Source organism: Lagenorhynchus albirostris, chromosome 16 (assembly GCF_949774975.1).
Source record: "Lagenorhynchus albirostris chromosome 16, mLagAlb1.1, whole genome shotgun sequence".
NCBI classification, from domain to species: domain Eukaryota; kingdom Metazoa; phylum Chordata; class Mammalia; order Artiodactyla; family Delphinidae; genus Lagenorhynchus; species Lagenorhynchus albirostris.
This window is the reverse complement of record NC_083110.1, coordinates 52,655,770-52,670,437: the sequence shown is the minus strand read 5'-3', so window position 1 is coordinate 52,670,437 and position 14,668 is coordinate 52,655,770. Positions and strand designations below refer to the sequence as shown.

Genomic DNA, 14,668 nt, shown 5'->3' with positions numbered 1-14,668 from the left:
CAAATTTAAACTTACCATATGTTTCTAAATTAATGGATTAAATAAAATGATGACCATATTACAAGGTATTAGTGAGCTATCCATGTCTCTGAAATTCTACTTTGATGAATTTGAAAGGAAGCAGAAATAAATCACAGCAGAGTTAATGACCCTAATTATTTTTAATGATACTAACTAGCTCTTCAAATGTGGAAATTTCACAAGAAGTCTGTTCATCCATGAATTCATTTCAAATTACTATATTTGATACATGTATGTGTTCTCTGGGGTCTTTTTTAAGTTGATTTTAAAATTGATTTATTTAATATTTTGGAGATGAGGAACAAGTCTTCTCCACAATCTTTGTCTCCCAAAGTGCTTTATACAGAGCTGTCTAATAAATTTTATAACTTTGGTGATAGTGATAATAACAGAGTAAGGGGACTTCCCTTGTGGCGCAGTGGTGAAGAATCCGCCTGTCAACACAGGGGACATGGGTTTGAGCCCTGATCCCGGATGATCCCACATTCTGTGGAGCAACTAAGCCCGTGTGCCACAACTACTGAGCCTGTACTCTAAAACCCGCGTGCCACAACTACTGAGCCTGACTGCCACAACTACTGAAGCCCACGTGCCTAGAGCCCATGCTCCACAACAAGAGAAGCCACCACTATGAGAAGCCTGCGCACCGCAACTAAGAGTAGCCCCCACTCACCACAACTAGAGAAGGCCTGCGTGCAGCAATGAAGACCCAACACAGCCAAAAAATAAATAAATAAAATAATAATGGAGTAAAAAGAACAAAGAATGCAGTGTTCAATAAACAAAGAGTTCACTGTTTCCACAATGAAACAGTGAGTAAGAAGCAGAGATAGCACTAGATCGTAGAATACCAGCACAGTATATCACAGATCTGGATGTGGTGAATAAAAGCATTTGTCTCTATTAGAATATTGATTTAATCAATTTGCTGAACAATCATCTTCCCACCACTAATTGATTCAAGGCGTTCTTTCCTTCAGAATGAGCATCCGCTGCCATTTTACTTGCCTAGTTCCACGGAGACTGACTTGCTCCTGGGCTTCCAGAACCACAACTTCTACTGTATGCTCTGACTTACCATAACCTCACTTTCCCTCCGCCCCACCCAGGGCCCCTCAAACACATGTGCGTGCACACACACACACACACACACACACACACACACACACACACACACACTCAGGGGTTTGAGTTACCTTAACATTTTCTGGCAGTGGTTTGTTCTGGGTCAGCCCCAGAGCGAGCAGTGCTACCACAGCGATGACACAGGAGAAGCCAAGGATGCCCAGTATGTTTTTAGAGCAAAATATCTTCACTTCAGACTCTAAAAACGAAAGAAGAATAGAAAATATCAACAAGAAATCAATAGACATTGATTTTCTTCCCCTTTCTATATGGCCTTGTGCTGGCTTTTTGGAGACAGCAAAGATAGATAAAAGCTGATCTTTATCCATGAGGCACTTACAAAGTAATTGGGAAATAATACAAGAACAAAAGGATTTGTCTGTACTGTGACGAGGGCCAAAACTGAGTTAGTGGCTATGGTAAGGAGAATGGGCAGAATTAGATCGGTGATCAGATATGGGATGAGGAGAAGGAAAAATCCCAAACTGGCAGCTTGTTTAATAGGTCATGTAGGTCTATCAAGGTTCAAGTAACAAAGAAAGCAAGGACAGCCCTCCTCATTTCTAAAATCTACCGGAAAATAAGCATGATATTAAAAAGTATTCAGAGTGTATCATCGAACATCGTAGTCCCTCTACTTCATGACATTTCCTGCCTTGACACATTCCTTCACTTCAACCACGCTTATATGTTAAGTAATTGGTAACAGCGTAGGGGCTGTGGAGTCTTGAACATTTCATCATTCACATTATCTTGTCTATCCTGTTCATACTCTTACCATCTTGGGACATAAAAAGTTCCAGAAGGAGAATTCTATAAAAGGCAAATTTACTTTGATCAGGATAAATAGAGCCTACAGCAGAGGTGAACAGGAAATGGAATGGTTACACCATTCCCTCCATTCTCATCCTTCCTCTCTCAGCTTCCCAAGCTATCCTCAAGCCTTTTTCTTAGGCTTTGGGGAAGAAAGATAGGATCAAGTAATAAAAAAGCATGTGGAAATGAGATGGGTTCTCCAAAATAGTTTTCACTTCTCTAAGGACAGGGGAAGGGATTAAAGCAACTGAAAGAGGAACCTGCGTCCCCTCCTCCTCTTTCCCTCTTTCTCAGCAGCTGTGGCTGCACCAACACAGGAGCTCCCCTTCGAGCTTGTGAGCACAGGTTGGACTTAATCCAAAGGACTGGAACTGCCTGGGTCTCCAGTCTGCATCCATCTTTAGAATCTTGGACCAGTTTGTACCCATCAGACCGATCAGTACAAAACTTAGGAGAAAAAGTTTTATCAACACCATTATCTATTGCTTCCAAACAAGAGAATCATAAATGAAATATACAGCACTTCCCCCCTTCTCGCTTCCCAAAAGAACCTCAGTTTTGTTCAGATGCCTGCCACTCCCCCAAGCAGCCCATACACCTCCTAGAAAGGGGCTGACTGTTCTGCATAATCTCATTCCCTCTCCAGTGACTGGTTCAACAGTGGGCATATACTCTCAAAATGGCCTGTGAGACCCTGGAGGAAGTCTGCTGGGGCAAGCCTAGGAAAAGAAAGGAAGCATTCTCTCTTCTTCCTCAGACACTGTCCAGCCAAGGATGGCTGAGCAGAGAGATGGAAAGAACTTGAGTTCTTAAAGCATTTTGAGCTGCTAAAACAGCTACACCTGATCTGATCCTCCCATGAGACTTACGCTTTGATCCAATTAGAGTCATGATTTAAAGACCTTGAAGCCAAAACATCCTGGTGTGGCAGAAATGTCCTTTTTGCTGCCAAGGCTCTGGAATTTGGAAAAGAGCCCCCTAAGTACTGCCTACCTACATGAGTACTACCTACCTCACTTCCCAAAGTCGTGATATTGACAAACACAGCTTACAACAAGCACGTTTTAGACGAAACATTACATATCTAATACCCGAGGGTTGCACACTGCAGCAATGTTTCTACTATAATAGAACTTTGAATGCTTTCCTCCTTCAAACTGTCCAAAAGGTCTACCTAGTCGTTTCCGTAAATACAACAATTTTGATTATATCATTTTCCTTCTATTCATTCAGGCACTAATCTTAGTAGCCAATGAAAATGACTAACAAGGTCCCTGATCTTTGGAGTTCACATCTAGTTGGGGAGATAGATGAACCAGAAAAGAAGTATGCAAATAAGTGACTTCAGGTCATGAAAAGTGTTGAGGAGAAATTAAAACCAAGGAATGTTACAGAGTGACTTGCAGCAGAGTTGGGGTGGGGAGATCAGACTGAGGGTCAGGAAAGGCTCTCTGAGAAGGTGATGTTTGAGCTTAGACCTGGATGATGAGAAAACAACAGCTATGAGAAGGAGAAAGAACATTCCAGGAAGAGGAAGTATCAACTGCAAAAGCCCTGAGGTGGGAAATAGATTGATATGACTCTAGTTGTTTCTTCCTTTTCTTAATGAGAATATTTACTAACTCATTATTATCACTGAACAGTTGAAAGTGTACTTTTCCAGGGAACCCACCTATACTGTTGGTGGGAATGTAAGTTGGTGCAGCCACTATGGAAAACAGTAAGGAGGTTCCTCAGAAAACTAAAAATAGAGTCGCCATATGATCCAGCAATCCCACTGCTGGCATATAACCAGACAAAACTAAAACTATAATTCAAAAAGCTACATGCAATCAAGACAGTATGGTGCTGGCACAGAAACAGAAATACAGATCAACGGAACAGGATAGAAAGCCCAGAGATACACCCACGCACATATGGTCACCTTGTCTTTGACAAAGGAGGCGAGAATATACAATGGAGAAAAGACAGCCTCTTCAATAAGTGGTGCTGGGAAAACTGGACAGCTACATGTAAAAGAATGGAATTAGAACACTTCCTAACATCATACACAAAAATAAACTCAAGATGGATTAAAGACCTAAATGTAAGGCCAGACACTATAAAACTCTTAGAGGAAAACATAGGCAGAAAACTCTATGACATAAATTACAGCAAGATCCTTTTTGACCCACCTCTTAGAGTAATGGAAATAAAAACAAAAACAAACAAATGGGACCTAATGAAACTTAAAAGCTTTTACACAGCAAAGGAAACCATAAACGATGAAAAGACAACCCTCAGAATGGGAGAAAATATTTGCAAAGGAAGCAATTGACAAAGGATTAATCTCCAAACTATACAAGCAGCTCATGCAGCTCAATATCAAAAAAACAAACAACCCAATCCAAAAATGGGCAGAAGACCTAAATAGACATTTCTACAAAGAAGACATACAGATGGCCAAGAAGAACATGAAAAGCTGCTCAACATCACTAATTATTAGAGAAATGCAAATCAAAAGTACAATTAGGTATCACCTCACACCAGTTAGAATGGGCATCATCAGAAATTCTACAAACAACAAATGCTGGACAGGGTGTGGAGGAAAGGGAACCCTCTTGCACTGTTGGTTGGAATGTAAATTGATACAACCACTATGGAGAACAGTATGGAGATTCCTTAAAAAACTAAAAATAGAACTACCATATGACCCAGCAATCCCACTACTGGGAATATACTCTGAGAAAACCATAATTCAAAGAGATACATGTACCACAATGTTCACTGCAGCACTATTTACAATAGCCAGGACATGGAAACAACCAAAATGTCTATCGACAGATGAATGGATAAAGAAGATGTGGCACATGTATACAATGGAATACTTCTCAGCCATAAGAAGGAAAGAAATTGAGTTACGTGTAGTGAGGTGGATGGACTTAGAGTCTGTCATACAGAGTGAAGTAAGTCAGAAAGAGAAAATAAATACTGTATGCTAACTCATATATATGGAATCTAGAAAAAAGGTACTGATGAACCTGGGCAGGAATAAAGATGCAGATGTTGAGAACAGACTTGAGGACACAGCGGGGGAAGAGGAGGCTGGGATGTAGTGAGAGAGTAGCATTGACATATATACACTACCAAGTGTAAAATAGATAGCTAGTGGGAAGCTGGTGCATAGCACAGGGAGATCAGCTCGATGCTTTGCGACGACCTAGAGGGGTGGGATAGGGAGGGTGAAAGGGAGGCTCAAGAGGGAGGGGATATGGGGATATATGTATGCATATAGCTGATTCACTTTGTTGTACAGCAGAAAGTAACACAACACTGTAAAGCAATTATACTCCAATAAAGATTAAAAAAAAAGACATATGCACCCCTATGTTCATAGCAGCACTACTCATAATAGTCAAAACATGGAAGCAACCTAAATGTCCATCAACAGATGAACGGATAAAGAAGATGTGGTGTATATATACAATGGAATACTACCCAGCCATAAAAAAGAACAAAATAATGCCATTTGCAACAACATGGATACACAGCTAGAGATTATCATACTAAGTGAAGTAAGTCAGAAAGAGAAAGACAGATACCATATGATATCACTTATATGTGGAATCTAAAAAAATGAACTTATCTACAAAACAGAAACAGACTCACAGACATAGAGAACAAACTTGTGGTTGCCAAGGGGGAGGGGGGGAGGTAGCGGGATGGACTGGGAGTTTGGGGTTAGTAGATGCAAACTATTACGTTTCGAATGGATAAACAACAAGGTCCTACTGTATAGCACAGGGATCTATATCCAATCTCCTTAGATAAACCATATTGGAAAAGAATGTAAAAAAAAGAATGTGTATATGTGTGTATAACTGAGTCACTGTGCTGTACAGCAGAAATTAGCACAACACTGTAAATCAACTGTACTTCAGTAAAAAAATAGAGAATAAAAATAAGGAAGTATACTTTTCCACATTTGCCCAGTTTTTGCAATGATATCCATATTATTAGAATATATTCAAGGCTTTCATCATATTTGTCTTATTAAAGATATGATAAGAAAAAGAACTTAGATCAGAGAGGAAGTTTAGGAATTTTTCATACACAATTTTCAAAAGCTGTATTATCAAAAAAATAATGGCTAAGTTTGTTTTTCATGTGACCGACTAGATTACCCAGAGAGGAATAATTAAAATACTGTGTTTTCTATGAACCATGGCAGGTAATTTTCAAAAGTCCTTATCACATGAAGGAAGCCAGACTCTTCTTAGGAAGTGGTAGCAGACGCGGGGGTCTAGGTGGACATATCTAGGATGTATTCATAAAAGGGAACCACTTCAGTAACTGCCCTCTCTTCCCAGGCCCCAGAGCTCTTTCAGATGCCATGACTGCTACAGTCAAGTTCTGTTACAGAAAATTCACAATGACTGTATTTCCCCCTGAAAAGCTATTCATTTCCCTTGTGGATAACAGAAACGTGACTTATATCATACAATGTGAAACAGTATTTCAAAAAACAATTTCAAGGAACATTTTTACCAAAAATATCTATCAACAGCAAAGTGTTGTATTTGTTTTCCTTTGAATTGTCTCACTATCCTAGAGAATTCAAGACTGCCACTTCCCTCCCATTCTCCTCCTTTCATATGACAAATGAGAAAGCTTTTCTGTTTGAGGTGAGAGCCAGGTAGAAATGTCAGCTCTTCACTTGACAGAGACAAAAGTGAAGGAAATTCAAGCTCTGAGAAAACACAGACTGATTTCAAGCCAATTAGCTATTTCAGAGGCAAAAAAAAAAAAAAGCTGATTCTTTTTCATTCTTACAGAAACAGCCATCATGACATCCACAGCTGGCATCCTATTAATGATTAAAATTATGTCCTTAGTCAAAATTCTGCTATACAGAGAAATCCCAGCACCTCTACTTCATGATACCAAACATTATCCTAAAATTTTACTCCATTAATAAAAAGATTTGGGATGTTGACAGATGTGGTGGGTTTTTGGCAAAAACAACAAAAGTTTTGCTCTGCGGATTCAGTGAGACTCACTAGATTCAAATCACTTCCAACTTCTGATGGGTCACATCCGGACCAAGCTTGGCTTGTCACATAGAGAACAAAGCAGCCAATACAGACAAGCACTGGAGAGTAAACATCAGTGCAGTGCTGTGGTCCTTCCTGTGTTTACACAGCCCAGTGATGGAAGAATCACTGAAGCTCAGGGGACTGGTCCTAATCTGGCTTTGCCATTTCCCCAACTCCTAGAGTCTCTGCCCCCTTTCTGCGATCTTCCTTCCTCTCCATCACGGAGGAGTTCTTGGTGACACGCATTTAGATTGTTCTCCCACTCAAGGGCTTTAAGATCCTTTCCCAGGTGCTTCATTCCAGGGCCCTTAGACCCAACCTCTTCTATGGTGATATCCACCCCCCCGTTCCAGTCACCCCCACCTCTTCTACAATAGCCCTTTCTGGTATCTCCCTAATTCCCTTTCCTATCAGAATCCATCCTTCATGCGGCTGCAGAATTCCTCCATAATTGACATTCCCAGGGTTCTCCCTAATTAAGAATTTAATGTAGCTTCCTTCTGCTTGCCAGATGAAAGCCTCACTGGTCTACTTGGACCCCTCAGCCCTTCAGAAATTTAAGCCCTTCCCATCTCACCATTCCAATAAGCAGATGTGTGTGCCCGAGATCATAATGCCTGACATTATGACCACTAGACTGTAAGTTCCTTAAGTGAAGGGACTTTTTTTTTCTGGCTCATTCATTGCTATATCCCTAGTTGAATGAATAAATGAATTTTGGATTCTGACATTTGTCAACATGAGATTTCCTTCAGTTGGAATTCTGTTCCCCTCTTTCTCCACCAAATCTTTTTCCTTGTCACCTTCAAAAGCAAGCTCCCCTCCGTATGCTCCAAAGCTCAGTTGTTCCAGTAGTCCTCTCTTCACGTGCTACCTCTGGATATTTAATGGATTGGCCTATTTCGGTTCGGGAGTTCTATAGTTGTTGTTTCATTCATTGTTCAATTAGTCAACAATTATTTATTGAATGCATTATACTATTCACAGACCTGCCCTGGGCTCTGAGCTACAGCAGTGAACAAATCAAACAAACATCCCCATCCTCATGGTGCTTAGACGTTAGTCTGAAAGAAAAGATAATAAGCAAGATAAGTAAAATTTATAGTATGTTACATAATTATAAGTGCTAAGGAGAGAGAAAAAGCAGGTGAAGAGGCAGGATAGGGTAATTAGGAAAGACCTGAGATGGTGATATTAAAAGTGATAGGAATAAAGAGAAAGCAAGCATACCACTTGGGCAATAGAATTTAAGGTAACTGGAACTGCATGTGCAAAGGACCTGGGGTGGAACAGTGCCTGGCCATAAGGCCAGTGTGGCTGGATGAGTGATGAAAGGGAAAATAGTAAGAGATGGTCAGGGGTGGGGTCACTGGGTGCCTTGCTTGTGGGGCCTTGCAGGTTCTGGTGAGGGCTTTGTCTTACTCTAAGTGATCCGACTTACTTCTAATCATTTGTATAATTTACACTCAGCACCATAGGGGTAAACAAGGAACCACCAGGAATCTTTGAAGTACCTGGATAGGAAGGGTGTGGTCTTTTAGGCGGCGCACCGCTGTCTCTTGTGATGAGGTGCTGAGGCACCCCCGTGAAGTCAGGTCATAGGACAACCACACAGTCAAGTGTGGACAGAGCGTGGTTCTGCTTGTGCCAAGACCAGAGCTGAGAAGACGCATCCAGGAGGAGCAAGTACCATATCATGATAGGTCTTCTCTATACCTTCTGGGCTTCTTGGTGACCCAGGACTGGTGAATCTTTGCTGAGAGAGCACCATTATGAGGGGTCGCCAAGCCAACAGTCACCAGGATCCATCAGTAGAAAGCCAAACTCCACAGACTTCTGAAGGGTGGCTCAAGCTAGAGCAGAGTCCAAACAACCTCACCTTTGCTCAGTCTCTCTAAGCCTCCAATTCCTTGCATGCAAAATGGGAGTCACAATAGTATGGAATTCATAGGGTTGCTAGGTAAGAGTCAGTGAGCAAACAATTTAAATAACAACCTACAAAAGAGCCCTCGATGCATTCCAGATTCTGCTCTCAGCACTTTAAACACAGCAACTAATTTAACCTTCACAACACTCCTGTGAGGTAGTACTATTATCATCATCTGTATCAGTCTCCTAGGGCTGCCACAACAAATTACCACAAACATGGTGACTTAAAACAATAGAATTTTACTCTCTCACAATTCCGGAGGCCAGAAGTCCAGAATCAAGGTGTTAACAGGGCCAAAGACTCTGGAGAGATTCCTTTCTTGCCTTCTCCAGCTTCTGGTAGCTCCCAGCATTCCTTGGTTTATGGCTGCATCACTCCAATATCTGCCTCTGTCTGCACACAGCCTTTTTCCCTGTCTCTGTGTGTATCAGATTTCCCTCTCCTTTCTCTTAGGAGGACACCAGTCATTAGATTTAGGGTCCATCCTAAAGCCAGAATGATCTCAAGATCCTTAATTACATCTGCAAAGATTTTACTTCCAAATAAGGTCACAAATTACAGGTACTATTATTATCCTCATTATTGTCACTTTACAGGTGAGGAAACTGAGTCAGAGAGAGGTTAAGAAGATTGCCCAAACTTACACTGATGTAAGTGTTGGGACCAGGAGTTAAAGTCAGGCATTCTGGATCCAGAGGCCAGGCTTTTAGCCACCACCCTACCCTACACCACATGACTGAGGCTTAGTACGGTGCCTGTTGTGTGGCACTAGCGCTGTACGTAGAAGCCAACCTCATTATCCAGAAGCGAAAAGTGACTGACTTTGAGGATTTGGCTGAAGGGGCTGTCTGGACTGTTGTCACTGATGACACCAGACAATGTTATATTTTTAAAATATGAAGTCTTAGAGAACGGACTGGAGGGCACAGTGGGGGAAGGGGAAGCTGGGACGAAGTGAGAGAGTAGCACTGACATATACACACTACCAAATGTAAAATAGCTAGTAGGAACCTGCTGCATAGCACAGGGAGATCAGCTCGATGCTTTGTGACCACCTAGGGGGTGGGATAGAGAGGATGGAAGGGAGGCTCAAGAGGGAGAGGATATGGGGACATATGTATACATATAACTGATTCACTTTGTTGTACAGCAGAAACTAACACAATATTGTAAAGCATTTATACTCTAATAAAGATGTGAAAAAATAAAATAAAATATGAAGTCTCTCAGTCCCTGATGGTCAGAAGCTAGCAGCTAAGAGGCAGAGGCTGGGATTACAGTTCCTAGGGAGGTTAAGGGACTTGCTCAAAGTCACACAGCTTGCAATTGGCAGAGCAGTGACTGGATCCAAGTCTCTCAACTCCACTCCACTGCCTTAAGCACTGCCCTGCATTAGAGATGCATAGAAATTACTCAGCTTCATTCCTTCTCAGGTGACACAATGCAAAAGAACTCACCCAAAGTTCTGTTCAAATAGAAAGATCTTACATTTCACACCCCCCCCATATTCTCCCAATTAATAAATCCAGAGTCAAGTTTGAGGATAAAGCAGTTTAATTTGGTGGGGTTTTTTTCCTGCCTGCTTTTAGGTCGAGGAAGTCAGTACAATGTCAATAAATAGACAAATGCTAAAAATGTACTTCAAGGCCTCAATGATGACCAGTTAGTTAAAGGGTGAAAAGTAAAGGAGAGGGAGGGAAAACAAGATAGACACAGGCTTGGGAGAAGGAGCCAGAGAATAAGAAGGGAAGGGATAGGCGGGGGTGGGAATAGAAAGAGAGGTAGAGAGTCAGGTTATTGAGTAAATACCCATGGTCCTGTTCCACTGAACTCCTGAACCCAAGACTTCAGAGAAAGTTACTCGCTTTTACTTAATGATCTTTTGTTTCTGCTCTTTGAGATGTTAATTAGCTGGTTAGTCTCCGTTCACAGCTCTTTAGTTAGAAAAGGAGTGCATTTATCCTAACAAAGTAGACTGGCTGATCCTGAGTGGGCGCCTCAGAGGTTCAGCTTTGGGTGGGAAGAGCCCATTTAGTGACCCGGGTCAGTGGAACCGGGGTGGGAGTGCACAAGCTCTTCCTGCAAATCAGACTCTGCCAACTCCACACTCTCCATCCCACCATTCCTTTTGCTGTGGGCTGTGCTCTTCTCAGATTAGCAGCAAGTAACTAACTGACTTGGCACTGATGTGCCTGACTCTAAAAACGTTAATGACTGCAAAAATCAAATGCCAACAGAGGATCTCGGTGTGGGAAATAAGGAAGCAAAGGATTCCCCTTCCCTGTCTCTCCTTCTCCTTACTTCCTCCCACCATTCCGTCTACCTCCTCACCCACACCCCTTCTGGCCTTTCCTGAATTCTTTTACCCACAGGCTGAATGGAGCACAATAGGTCTTTGCGGACATCGTCGAATCCCATACTCAAGTATAGGGTTGGCAAGAAGAGGGTTGTTTCTGGCAGAGTGATATCATTGAGACTGCAGACAGGAATTCCGTGTCTCAGCCAACCAGTGTTAACAATCTCGTGTATTGATGGTCTCTGCAATAAACACATTGCTCCCGCTAAACAAATCATCTTCCACATCTGAAATTGAAGAATTGTGCCCTGGGGATTCTACCTTTTCTCAAAGCAGCTGCGTTTGTCAACAAGCCTTGGGTATGTGTTGCTGGTGAGAAAGACTGAGACAATCTGTGCTGGCCAAATATCACTAGTGTGGGGGTCAGAGTGGGGATGGGGTGAACTGATTCACCCACGTTTCCCAGCCTTACAGCCCCCTGTCTTCTACATCTCACATTTGTAAGTTACCTTATTTCTACCTCCTCAGTTTTGTACCTATGAGGTACAAAAGTCAGAAGCAACATAAAAATATTTCTGCAGCACAATATGCCATAAGCAAAGTAAAAAATAACAAACTGAGGAAAATGTTTGCAACGACTATTAAATAGTTGGTTTCCTTAATATACAGAGTCATTAAAAATCATTAATAAAATGATCAACCCATCTAGTAGAAAAATGGGCAAAGAACATAAATAGGCAATTTAAAGAAAAAGAAATATTTTCAACATATTAGAAGTATTCTAATTACCCTAACTTAAAGAAATGTAGTCAATGAAAATTGAGATACCTTTTATTACTTAGAATAGCAAAGTTTTTTTAAAGTTTGATAATATATAATATTATTACATACTCATTAGAATGGCCAAAAAACCTGACAATACCAAATGTTGGCAAGGATGCAGAGCTACTGGAACTCTCATACACTGCTGCTGGGGATGCAAAATGGCTCAGCCACTTTGGAAAGAGTTTGGTAGTTTCTTATGAAGTTAAACATATACTTACCATATGACCAGGCAATCCTACTCTTAGGTATTTACCCAAAAAGAGTGAAGACATGTCTACACAAAAACCTGTACCTAAATATTTCTAACAGCTTTATTCATCACCAAAAACTCAAAACAACCCAAGTGCGCATCAACTAGTGAAATGTACTCAAATTGTGATACAATGGAATTCTATTCAGCAACAAAAGGGGCATAAACTACTCATCAATGCAACAACATGGATGAATCTCAAAAGCATTATGCTAAGTGAAAGAAGCCAGACTCAAAAGACTATGTGTGATTTCATTTATATGATATTCTGAAAAAGGCAAAACTAAGGACAGGAATCAGATCAATACGCAGTTTCAGGAACTGAGGATTGACTACAAAGGTCCACAAGGGAACTTTCTGAGATGATGGAAACATTCTATATCTTGACTGTGGTGGTAGTTACAAGACTACATATATCTGTTAAAATTCACAGAACTGTACACCTAAAAAGGGTGAATTTTATTGAAAATTTGATAAAGAAATATATATCAACAAAAATATGGGGAAACAGGTACTTCTTGCATGTTGATGGGAGTAAAAATCCACACAGCCTCTTTGGTGGGGGGCAATTTTGCAATATCTATCAAAGAGCAAAGCATATATATCCTTTGACCCAAGAATTCTACTTCTAGGAATTTAACCTGCTGGTAATACTTATCAATGTATGAAAAGATGCATGTATAGAAATGTTCAATGCAGCATTATTTGTAATTGCAATAATAAAAGTTACTAAAGGTCCATTAATTGAGATCTGAATATATAAATTCTAGTACAGTTATGCATAATACTATTCAGGCATGGAAAAGATTAAGATCTATGAAGGTTGATGCAAATAGTCTTCAAAACATTTTATATTGTGAAAAGCAAGATGTGGAACAATGTGAACAGTATGTTCCCACTGGGTAAAGGCATAGACATTTCTGAAAATTTATAGATTCACTAGGAAGACTCACAGGACTCAGCATATAGTCATAACTCATGACTAAGATTTATTACAGTCAAAGAATATGAAGAAAAATCAACAAAGAGAAAAGAAGTATCAGACAAAGTCTAGGGGAAACCAGGTGCAAGCTTCCAAGGGTCTTCTCCCAGTGGGGACCACAGGACACATTTAATTCCCCAGCAATGAGTTGTGATAACACATGTGAAATGTTATCTATCAGAGAAGCTCACCAGAGCACAGGGCCTTCACTGGGGGCCAGTCACACAGGCACCTACCATCCAGCATACATCAAGATTCCAGACTCCAGATGGAAAGCAGATGCCCAACACAAACCTCACTACCTGCACAAACAGTCCAGGCACAGCAAGCCATTTCCTTAATTCTCAAAATGGTGAGAACCCTCCCCAAATCCAAGCTCCCAGACACCAGCCAAAGGCCAACCCTGTAGGCAGGTCCCCCCAAGGATAGAGTCCCAGGCCTGCATGTTAATGCCCTTTTGCATTGAGCAATTCATAAAATATTTTACCATGTGACCTTCCTTACTCCTTCCCTTCTTCTTTCCCCTCCCTTTTTCTCCTCCTTCTTCTCCCCTTCCCTCTCTTCCTTCCTTCCTTAATTCTTCCTTAATTAAAAATTCTTAATAGAAATTCCTGAAAACCCAAAGGCTCTGAGTTGAAGAGAAAGAATCTACAGAGGGTTTCCAGTTTGGATTAAAGTGACAAAGATGCTAGGAACCTGGAAGGTGGGCATAGGGTAAATGGGAAGAGATACGTTGGTGATTTGATGTCAACTTTGCTGATCCTCTGCCCACTCTACCACTGTGCCAGCTACTCACCAACTTAATTAGTCCAAGCATCCGTCTCTGGGTCCCCACTCATTCAGTCTTCCCAGATCAATGTCATCTCTTTTGTATTCTTTAGAGCAAAATCGTCAGGTCTCATTTGGCCAGGCTTTGGGTGGATTAAAAGCTTTATTCTAAGGGAAATTTGGCACCTCTGCTGTCACGTATCAATACAAGAGGGAACAGCTCTCTGAATAAGATATGATCAAGTTTCTAAATGTCCATGGTAACTCTGTCACAGATCACCTGGTATCTAAGCAGCTCTCTTCAACGATCAACACAGAGTATCTGCACTTTAGATGCTTATGTGAGAACGCAATCTTAAATTGATTAGTATCTGGTTCCTGTCAAGGATGTGACAGATACAACTGATATTTGGGAGGGGCAATCTGAGAGTACCCTAGATTTTTTAAAGCCTATTTTCTGTACTCATTTAGTGAGGTGGAAAGCAGGAGGGGTTAAAGAAAGGTTCCTGGACCTTGGAGAAAGTGTCTTCCTTAAAGAAAAACTAATAAGATCAACCCATAACAGATGGGGGCAGCTCCT

The 14,668-nt window shown here is 41.1% G+C and overlaps 1 protein-coding gene across 2 annotated transcripts in view; it reads right to left on the bottom strand.

Moving 5' to 3' along the window:
- ENTPD1 (ectonucleoside triphosphate diphosphohydrolase 1) overlaps window positions 1-14,668 on the bottom strand; it is an 85,545-nt gene that overhangs the window by 31,603 nt on the left and 39,274 nt on the right. For both annotated transcript variants that reach the window (XM_060125380.1, XM_060125381.1), the window contains exon 2: window positions 1,218-1,345. In XM_060125380.1, coding sequence (XP_059981363.1) covers window positions 1,218-1,345 — 128 coding nt within the window. The remainder of the gene's footprint in view (window positions 1-1,217; window positions 1,346-14,668) is intronic.